This window comes from Delphinapterus leucas, chromosome 15 (genome assembly GCF_059928025.1).
Source record: "Delphinapterus leucas isolate spDelLeu-1000000601 "Yukka" chromosome 15, BTC_Dleu_Yukka2, whole genome shotgun sequence".
NCBI classification, from domain to species: Eukaryota; Metazoa; Chordata; class Mammalia; order Artiodactyla; family Monodontidae; genus Delphinapterus; species Delphinapterus leucas.
The window spans coordinates 83,909,753-83,920,464 of NC_143143.1; the positions used below are offsets into that span (position 1 = coordinate 83,909,753).

Genomic DNA, 10,712 nt, shown 5'->3' on the forward strand with positions numbered 1-10,712 from the left:
AGGTTTCTCTCCCTCCTTGTCAGCCAAGCACAGGGAATCTTGAGAACAGAGGACGCCTGTGCAGGGCTAATTACAGAGCACATTAGTGTCACCGCTGTCATTAGTATTAATTACTTTCCAAAGGCTGGCAGCGCCGCTTTCCTCCAAAGACCTGACCCCGGCTGCCAGCCCTACACGCTGGGGTTTGGTGTGGATGGGGCTGCCTTTATTTGCTTCCTGGCCGGGGAGGGCTGGATTTACCCGCTCGCCGTGTTGACAGCTCGAGGCCTGACTCGCAGAAGCACAGGCAGCCGCAGACAAAACACCAGCAGTCACGACTCGAGAAAGCCGAGAGGCTCCCAAAGAGACGAGCCGAGCCCCCTGCCAGTGAGCTGAGACGTACCGAGAGCCCGAAGCAGCATCTTTAATTCATGGCTCGGGTTTCAGTTTGTATTGCTAAATTCAAATTAATAATCTTTAAACAAGACTCAGCAGAGCAGTGGCAGCTTGCGCGTGCAGAACCGTGCTTCCATTTCACTGAATCTCAAGGGCTCAGGGAGGGAACTGGGGTGCCGTCGGGCAGGGAGACGGGTGTGGTCCACTCCCTGGCGCTGGTCCGCACGCTGCCCAGGAAAGCTGGGAGTGAGCGCTTGGGAACTCGGAGCAATTGGCGTTGCTGCGATGCCCGAGTTTGTGGTCATGATTCGAGTTGCTAGCCGTGGTGTAGACTCTGCAGGCGCTGTTGAAACTCAGGTGCTGAGCCACTTAGGATGCAGGCCGGGCTGTGTAACTGTCCAGGACGGTCACGGGTGGAGGAGTCTGTGCCAGAAGGGAGTCCATGGGGTCGGACGAGTGTCCTGAGGCACCGTCTGGAAGTCAGAGACCAATTTCATAGCCACTGGAGGAAGGCCAGCCCGAGAACCAGAAGCAGGGAGGGGAGAGGGGCCGCTGGGGGGCCCAGCCCCCCACCGCTGACGGGCATCTGCAGTAGAGGCCTGTGCCGCGGAGGCCTGGAGAAGCCCCAGGCCACCCTGTCACAGAGCACCAGGGGTGCTTGGTAGGATGTGGGCCTCTTCTCCGGGGTGTCGGGACTGGAGCCGTCAGTGGGCCTTTGTCCGATGAAGAGCAGGCTTTGCCCGAGGGGGTCCTCCTCCATCTTGAAGAGCTCGTACTCCACGTGGGGGAGCCTGATGCCCAGCGGCAGGCACCCGTTGGTGGCGGTGACATCCCGCTCGGCTCCCAGGTACCAGGCCCCCGGGCCGCCACAGCTGCTCGGCTCGGAGAAGTTGAGCATGGCCGTGGTGACCCGGTCCATGGGGGTGACGCGGGCTCGCGTGACCTGGAACACCAGCTCGGTGCCGCCACGAACCCTGGCAGACGGCGTGCCCTTGGTGTAGCGGCCGGCTGCGTAAATGGTGAAGGTGGGCTGCCGGCAGGTGGGGTCCGAGAAGTGGTGGTAGTACCCTTCCCAGGAGCGGTTGTGCCCGTGGAAGGTGAACACCCTGGTGAGGAAGAGCACGGCAGGGCGCACCTCGCACCCGGGGCTGACCCAGCGGCCGCCCAGGCGCAAGGGCAGGACCGCCTGGCGGGGCAGCACGGGCGGGTGGTGCTCGTCGGAGCGGGCGATGAGGCTGCAGGCCGGGCAGGGGCGGGCGTGGTGCTGGCAGAGACAAAGGGAAGGCGGTGACTTCCGAGGCGGGGAGGTCAGGGTGCACCCGCGGCGGGCTGGCTCGGGGTCCCGCCCCCGGCCGCCCGTCACCCCTTCCCTCCCTCCCTGCAGCCCGGACGGTCACTTCACTCTTCGTGGACCTCAGGCGGCTCCTCCATCCTCTGGGCCTTTGCACCTGCTGCTGCTTCTACCCGGAACTCCCCCCGGCACGTAGCCTGGCTGCCTCCTTCCCGACCTCTCAGTCTCAGCTCAGAGGCCTTAGAGAGACTTATCCCGACCACCCCTTGTATGGTGGGCCTCAGCCCCTTCTAGTGCTCAGGGACGTGTCACGCCCTATTTCCTCTGCTCTCCACTCCTTCCCCTTCACTGGAGAGTGAGCTCCAGGAAGCCCAGTCTGTCTCTCTGTGGCTGCTCCATCGCCAGGGCCTAGCACAGTACCTGCTCGCAGCAGGTGTATTGGGCAAATGAAGGAAGGAGAGACGGTTGGAACTTGTGTCCTGGGATTTGAAAGAAGTTGTCCTTTCCCACACCCGGCCTGCTTGGTCCCGAAATTCGACCGTTCATGTTTACTGCCTTTCTCCTGCCTGTTGTTACTTCCCCCACCCCCAACTCATTCTTTTTTAGGTGCTTCGTAAGGGCCAGGAGCTGTGCTGAGCACTTTTCATGCACTGTTACCTTACAGCCACTAAAATTCTCATGCCCTTGGAACCCCTTGCTGAGCGTCTGTGCTGAGGCGTGGCTGAAAAGTTGCAAAGAGATTTGGCACAAAGATGTTCATGCTTGTGTTATTTATAATCGGAAACCCAGCCCCCTCTGCGTTGGTTGTCAGGTGTGGCCACAGTCCTCAGTCGCCCGAGGCTGTTTTCCTCTCACCTTGGCCTTATTTACAGTTGCCCCTGTCTTATAAATTCTCATGAGCTGGGTTTACAGTAAAACAGTCAACAGGAAGCAGATGCTAAACCAAGTCGCATGGGAGTAGTCGGTCTGCATTCTGGAGCGTAAAAGCTCAGTCCAGGCCAAAGAGAAACCAGATACAGACTTTTTTTTTTTTCTTTAAGGGAGCTGCTGCCCAGAATTTAGTTCAGAGCATCATTCTGAGAGGTAAATGTCCTGGAACAGCCACTTGTCAAAGCAAGCATCCCCAGCTTTTGCAGTTCCAGAAGGACACCCAGGGCCATGGGTACACACAGGACAGGGAAGGGGAAAGGCATCTTGAAGCCCCAGCTGGGAAAACAGCTCCAATGTTTTTTGTTCAAAAAACAAAAGATTTCCATAGATTGCTGCTGGATGAGTTTCATGCCAAACAAGGGGGCATTTGGGAGTTCCAGTTTAGAAAGAAAATATTGGATGATTGAGAACAGACTTTTTTTTTTTTTCTATCTTGGATTGCTACATTATAAGCTCTTCTTATTTATTTCTATGGTGAACCTAAAGTTGCCTTTTTTTCCATAATACAGAAAACGATATTATTTTTGGTTTGGGGGATTTTGACCCAGAGGACTAGAAGGCACTTGGAAATGCTAATAAATGGCTACAGAAAGGTTTGTGACGGAAAGAAGCAAGAAAGCTGGGTAGTTAGCTGGAGTGCAGGTAATTGGAACGCTGGCTGGTAAGAGTCTCCTCTAATTTAGGCATTTTAACCCACATTCCAACTGTTGTTACACTAATGTGTATTGACAGGACATAGTGCGTTACACCAAAATAATCTCAGGGCTGCCCTTCTCCCTCAAAAGAGATATCTTTTGCAGACAGGACATCTGGGGATGCTGGTTGGTAATTTGGGGCAAGCAGTTTTCTGCATGGCAGAAACAAATGGAGAACTAGCAAGACTTGAAGGTGAGAGAGGGAGAGAGAAAGCATTTCCCTCTCTGATGCTCTGGAAGGGGATGGAAGAAAGTACCTGTCTCTATCAAAAACCTTCCAGGCATCGTTGTGCACACGTCCGGAGTTGCACGTGTTAATAAACAAGGCCCCAGCCAGCAGAGCTCACACTTGTGTGCAAGCCAAACTCTTACTGGTTTAAGCCTGTTATGTAAAGTTATACCAACAGCACATACAGCTTCCAGTTAACTCCCAGAGGCGACACCAGGCTTAGATGATTTTGCTCGAGTGGTGACTGATTGATTAGGATTCTATATCCAGGCAATGAATTTGGGAATCAAATTGGTTTTCAATTAATTAACTTCTAAAAATGTTCATGTTTACCATCTGGTTTGGGTTGTGGGCAAGGCTTGGGCTCCGGAGAGCATAAGGTAATGACTGATTCGTTACTTGGGGGGTTTATCTGCAGTGTATCCTTCTGTGAAATTATCTTCCTTTCTCTGTTTTCTTATGCGGAGGGGGGCGGTTGGTGAGTGAACATTTAATTTAACATCCATACATCTGGCCCCGCTGGTCCTGTATGTTCTGCTTGGCAATTGCATTGCAGGTCGCATGGGCCACCCTGGCTGGTCAGGCAGCAGGAGGGCAGGAGTCTGCAGCCCCAGAGCCTGGCCTGGGGAGACATGACATTGTCATCCTCCGTGCCCCGGGGTCCGTTCTCTCTGCATTCAGAGCAGTGTGCCCTCCTAATGAGGTGGTGGGTGCCGGTAATCACCCCACCACCAGTGCCTTCTCGGCTCTAAGAAGGATGGGCGTCAGACCAGCCTAGAACATTGGCTGCCAAAAGGGGAATCGTCTCGAGGTCACGAAGAGAACTCAGGCTGATTTTCTGATCACGAGGGCTTCACGCTGTGCTTCTTCTCTGCTACCCAGATCTTGGGTTGGGAGGAGGGAGGTGGGAGAAGGAGAGCAGATGGGCTCAAACCTGGTGCCCCCCCCCCCCCCACACACTGGGGATGCTTTGACAAGAGGCTGCTCTCAGGGGTGACATGTTGCCCCATCCGGTTTAATTCCGTAAGTGTCTAGTATACAGCAGGCACTCAGTACATGCTGAACATGTGAGGGTTGCCTGTGGGCTCAAAGAGCACTTGACAGGGATGCCTGAACTCATCCATTCCCCCATCCATCCGTCCATTCTCACTTTTGAAAGATATCCCTTGGGTATTTCCTACAGACATTCTTAACCCAGAGTCCTAACCTCGACTTCATTTTTACAAACCTCAACCTGAAATCAAAAGTTTCTTCTAATTGTGAATGTGGGCAACAAACCCCTGTAGCTTCAGTGGAAACTTCTGCTTTGTGGCCGATCTCATATTAACAGTGTTGCAGATACTAGAAACACTGTTTATACTCATTGCTACTTTGAAATAGGGAGAGTAAAGAATTCCCATTCATAGTATTCACACCTCAGAGTGTTTTAAGACTTGGGTAACTCTTTTCATAGAATTGGTTTCTGTTTAAATCCCATGTCTTTTATTTTATGCTTTTACAAATATTTTTCTGAGGAGGGGTCCTGGGGTTTCACCAGACTCACTGGAGTGGTCACGAGGCCCTAGCCTTGCCCACCAGGCTCTGTGCTATGTGCCAGGAGAACTTTACATACATAAAGTTCAGTTTCTTTTTGCCTGTGTGCTCATCGGACAAAAAAGGGCTATCAGATCTCCCCCAAATCAGGAGAGTATGTTTGTGATGTCTTTAAGTTGAAGTCTAGGTTAATTGACTTACGTGAAATTCACTTTGGGGTGGGCACATCTCAAAGAGAGGGCATCTCCCTTTAGACTGCAGCCTCCTGCCCAGAGGGTGGTCCATGGACCACCTGGGAGCTTGTTAGAAATGCAAAATCCCAGGCCAGACCCGCAAACTTGACTGTGCTTTCTAAGAAGATGCCCAGGTGCCGGCATCTTGAGAACAGTCTGAGAAAGCGCTTCTCCGCCTGATGTTACTATGACAGGGAGCGCTCAGCGCCGCTGGCTGCGGGGTAACAGTGGGTCCACATGGAGCTTTCCAGAGGGGCCTTCCAGGGCTGTGCGGCCGCCTGGCAGAGCTCTGGAGGAGCTGCCCCCCTAGTTCATTCACCAGCATTTACTGGCCCAGCCCGTGCGCCAGCCCCTGGGCCAGTTGTGGGGACACGGAGGGGCACAGGGCCTCCCCCGCCACGGGTGATATTGGGAGAAGACGGCCAGCCAGTAAACAAACAGTGCAGCCCAGAGTGTGCCGGGTGCTGGGAACCGTGCAGAGTGGGGATGGGAGGGAACGTCTGAGCCGGGAACTGAGGGAGGGGGGACCTGCCCGTGCATAGCAGGGGCAGGAAGGGACCCTGCCGGGTCCACGAGGAGAATGTCAGGAGGACCACACTCCAGAAGACTCCCCAGGAGTTCCTTCTGTCCAGACCTGAGAAAAGATGTCTCGAGCAGAGGGAAGAGCATGTGCAAAGGTCCTGAGGCAAGCAGACCAGTGCGGGTGGGGGGTGGGGGGAGGGGGGCTGTGCAGAGAGGGCCCTAGGCAGGGGCAGATCCCACAGGCTGTCAGAGCTCGCCCTCCCGGGGCCCCAGACTCACCAGGGCGCTCTGCAGCGGGCGCTGGTAACCGGTGGGCCGGTAGTGCCGCCGCTCCGCCCGGTCGGTGTGGATGTCCCCCAGGTAGAGCTCCTCCACCAGCCGGGGCGCGTCCCGGGGCTCGGGCTGCAGGCGGCGCTGCACACGGACCAGGCTGAGCTCGTGCATGGTGAAGCCCAGGGCGGCCGCGCAGTCCCGCTCAGCCCCGGCACCCAGAAGCTCGTACAGGGCCCCTGGCAGCCAGGCCCAGGCGGCGGGCAGGCGGCGCGCGCAGGCCCGGCCGGCCCGGCTCTGGTCCAGGCGCCCAGCCACGTCGAGCAGGGCGCTGCGGCTGTGGAAGACGACGCCCACCTTGTGCAGGTGGTAGTTGGCCTCGGTGGCGCCCCGGGTGACCCAGGAGGCCCGGCGCAGGCGCACCTTGCCCTTGATGAGCAGTGAATGGGCGGGCTCCCGGCACGAGGGGTCCCTGTAGTAGAACTGGTAGGCGCGGAAGAGGCGGTTGGGATAGAAGGTGTAGGAGCGGGTGAGGAACTCGGGTCCCGGGCGCACCTCGCAGCTGCGGGGGCAGAGGGGGGTTGGGCAGAGCAGTGAGTCCCCCAGCCTCGCTCCGGGATCCCCCTCCTGCAGCCTGTGTTTCAGGCCTCAGCTCAGGGCTGGGAGCCTGCAGCCTCAGTTTCCCCAACTGATCTCAGCCCCACTTTGAGGGCTGGGGGCCTTCCACTCTTGCCTTGTGGCCTCAGCAGAAGCTGTCCTTCACGCCATCCCAAATGCCTTTTTCAGCGGACATCCACCCTCCTGGCCCGGCTCCCCGTGGGTCCCATGGATCCCCCTTGGCCCAAGAAACACACAGGCTTTGCAGCCAGAGCACCCGGGTTCAAATCCCATTTCCGTCCCTCCTGAGGATCGTGAGCCTGGATAACACCTGGCTCCTTCCTCTGGGACTGGGAGGCCCTGGATGCACAGTCAGGGTTTCGAGGAAGCAGCCAGCACAGTGGTGGCACCTGGGAGGAGCTTAAGAAACGGGGGCTCCTTCGCACCATTTGGGGAGCCCTGTGCTCTGAGCTCCTGGGGGCAGGGTCCTGCCTGTTCTCTCCCCGTTGGGTTCCTGGCACCTGGTCCAGGGCCTGGCACACACTGGACCCCCAAACCCTGGTCCTCGCTGAGTGAATCGTGAATCTCCCCCCTGGCTAAGCTGACGGGCCCCCTGCCACCACATTTCACCCACATCTGGGACAGGCTTGTTGATCTAAACCAGAGAACTTTTCCAGTGAAGAGTCAGATAATAAGTATTTCCGTCTTTGTGGCAGTTACTCAAGATCGTGGTTCTGGAGCTAAAGTAGCCAGAGACAGTATGTACATGGTGGGCATGGTTGTGTGCCAATAAAACTTCATTTGCAAAGCCAGGCGTCAGGCTGGCCCTGACCCCCGGGCCCTATTCTGCTGGTGATGAAACCATGACTCCTAGACCCCCAGTCACACCCTGGCTTTGGGGTGGATGGTGGACAAGTTCCCCGGGAAAAAGAGCAGGCAGGTACCCCCTGCACAATGCTACACTAACCAGGTGCCACCTGTACTGTTATTTTCTCGAAATGTTTCACACCAGCGCTGCTGGAGCAGGAGAAACATGTTCTCACTCACCCTTTTCTTTCAGTCTTTCTGGTTATATTAAGGAGAGAGTCACGGTTGGAGTTCATGTGCCTTTAACACCAATCTCCCTTTTCTCCCAAAGTGAACAGACTCAGGGCCTTAGGCAGGCAGCGAATCAGGTGAAAATTTAATGATGTTGTTTTGTTTTCATTGACTTTCTTTTTTTGTTTTTTTGCGGTACGCGGGCCTCTCACCGTTGTGGCCTCTCCCGTTGCGGAGCACAGGCTCCGGACCCGCAGGCTCAGCGGCCATGGCTCACGGGCCCAGCCGCTCCGCGGCACGTGGGATCTTCCCGGACCGGGGCACGAACCCGTTTCCCCTGCATCGGCAGGCGGACTCTCAACCACTGCGCCACCAGGGAAGCCCAGACTTTCTTTTTATGGTTTCCTCCCATTTATGGCAAGTGGCTCAGCTCCCCATAGCCATAGTGATCTTACACTTCCTTTAAAAATAATCATAGCGCTATAAATGTGTACAGTATACCAATTATCCCCCAATAAAGCTATAAAAATGCATGACTATATTTACACCAACAAAAGCAAGTTGGTTTAAAGAAAAATCGTAAGGAAATACCAGTACAGGCAGTAGTTAAAAATGGAGAGAGGTGACTCACATGCCCGAGGGTGGGAAGATTTGCCCAAAGGAACGCAGCAGGTCACACCAGACAGCTCGGTGGTTCCCAGACTCTGGATCTTTCCCTGCGCTACTCCCAGAAAATAGCAAAGCCTGTCTGAAGGGTACAATGGGGGACTTTCTAGGAAGAAAATATTAGAAGTTTCTAGAACTCTCTGGAATGCTGTTGTCTTGGGGCAGGAACAGCCTGCAGCCAGTCCCCATCCTCCCCATGTCTCAGTTCTGTCTCAGAGTGACCCCGGCCAGTGGTGCATGAACCCCACCTGGCCTGTGGAGTCGAGGAGGGGGCAAAGCCTGGGAATGCACCCAGAGCCTCTTTGCGGAACTCAAGTCCCCTTCCTCCCCCTGTGCGCTAGCAGATGCTTGGCAGTTGGATTTTCCCCTGACCTCGGGAGGTGCGTGGAGGACATGGAAAGTCCAGTCCCTGACCCCAGGATGGGACTGGCCCAAGGGGCTGGCCGGGGAGGAGGGGATGTACTAGGTGTGGAGGAGGACACCGTCTTCCTTCTCCCTGACCCTGGGAGGGAGGACCCAGCTGGCTGCCCCGCACATGAGGGCAGAGCACAAAGCCCATCGCCCCGGAGCAGCACTGAGGCCTCTGAAAGGTCAGGTGAGCCTGTCAGGTTAGAAGGAGAATTGGATGGGCAGGCAGGACCCCGGGCCCTCTCTGGCCTACTCCTTCCGGCCTCAGGACCTTTGCACCAGCTGCTGCCTCTGCCTGGCTCTGCCCCTGGCTCCCTGGATGGCTGACTCCTTCCTCCTTTCAGATCTCGACTGAATGTCACCATCTCCGAGAAGCCTTCTGTGACCGCCCTCGAAAGAGCCCTCCTGGGCCGCTCACTCTCACATCCTCCCTTTTATGTCTTTCACCATCTCAAGTTTATGTCACTTATTTCTGTGTTTAGGGCTTGTCTCCACCGCAGCTCCCCCCTGCACCCAGCTCATAGTAGCTCCTCAATAAGTGTTTGCACAGAAGGTGATCAGTGTGTGGAACAAGTGCATTTCCTCCAGTTGCTGTCTGTGGCTGGGGCAGGATGCCCTACACAGTCCCGACCTGCCAGGCTCACTGTGGGGAGGGCGACAGCAAGCACGTGCTTGGCAGGCCTCTGGACAGTTGCACGAATTGTGCCCGTTTCACAGATATGGGACACTGAGGCTCAGGGTGGGTGAAGCCTCCAAGCCCAGGGGCCTGTGGTCAGCGTGACCTCAGCAGGGTCTTACCCAGTGGAGATCCAGGGCCCGTCCAGGCGTGGGGGCAGCAGTGCGGTGACGGGCGCTCTGCTGGGCAGGAGCTGCTGGCAATGTGGTCCCCAGCGCAGGCGGCTACCCTCTGCCATCCCGGCTGCCTCTGCAGTGTGGGCTGCAAAGCAGACGGACCCGGGTCAGCGATCCCAGCACACCCTGGTTCTTCACCTGCCTGGCCAGCAATGGGCTCCCCAGATCGGGGCGCCTCGAGTCAGCCTCGGGACTCATCTGCCTTCTGCGCGCCTGCCTGCCGTGGCCGAGTGCCGCCGGGCAGTGGCGGAGGGGCCCTGCACCAGGGACAGGAGGCAGCCTGGACTCAGAGGGGCCGGACGGTGGGACTTCCACCCCCTCTCACCAGGAGCCCGGGCTCTGCTTGACCTCTGCCCCTGGAGCGGCCAGACCTGTGCCCACCGCGCGTGGCCGCTCCGTTCATGGTCCCTCCGTGGTGCCAGGCCCGGGTGTCGTCCATCCCCACGGGCTCACCGTGGTGCTCACTCGGGATGCGTGTGGTGGGGTCAGGCTGAAGCGTGAGGCCAGCAGCGGGGCCAGGGTAGGGCTCGGAGGCCTCAGGGAGGAGGCTGTGAACAGTGGGGCAGGCCCGGGGTCCCCGCCCTCTCCAGATGGGCTCGTCTCGTGGAGACAAGCCAGGCCTGGCTGCGGGAGCTTCACTTCTAGGAGCAGCTCAGAGGTGAGAGCACCAGGGCCTTCAGCTGCCAAAGAGCAGCAGTTCCCCTGGAAACTGTCATCCCTGCTCAGAGTCGGGCTTGACGCAGCCCCGATGGCGGGATGTATGGGAAGCCTGGTGAAGGGCGGCATCCCGGTGTTACAGCGACAGGCTGCGCTCAGGGGCGGCCGCCTTGACCCGCTGGCCCCGCTCCTGCGACAGGCCTTCCCGGGGCACTTCGTCCCACCACGCCTCTGGCTGAAGTGGGTCGGGGGGCGCAGGGGCCTGGCGGAGATGGCGGGCAGCCGGAGAGACCTGCTGGGCCGGTCCAGGAGGCCCAGGAGGACGTGTGGGCTGAGTGAGGAGTGAATGCGTGGTGCCCCCTGCTGCCCACCCCCCAGCACACAGTCACGTCGTCCTGGCAGGGTCAGGAAGGGCA

General features: G+C 57.5%; 1 protein-coding gene across 1 annotated transcript; it reads right to left on the reverse strand.

Moving 5' to 3' along the window:
- Positions 1-844: 844 nt before the first annotated feature.
- On the reverse strand, positions 845-10,425 carry APCDD1L (APC down-regulated 1 like). The gene is made up of 5 exons (XM_089895443.1): positions 10,093-10,425; positions 9,857-9,896; positions 9,586-9,724; positions 6,088-6,640; positions 845-1,639 (listed from the first exon to the last, which is right to left on the reverse strand). The coding sequence occupies exons 1-5, from the start codon at positions 10,423-10,425 to the stop codon at positions 869-871; spliced, it is 1,836 nt and encodes a 611-aa protein (XP_089751569.1). The 3' UTR covers positions 845-868.
- Positions 10,426-10,712: the final 287 nt, after the last annotated feature.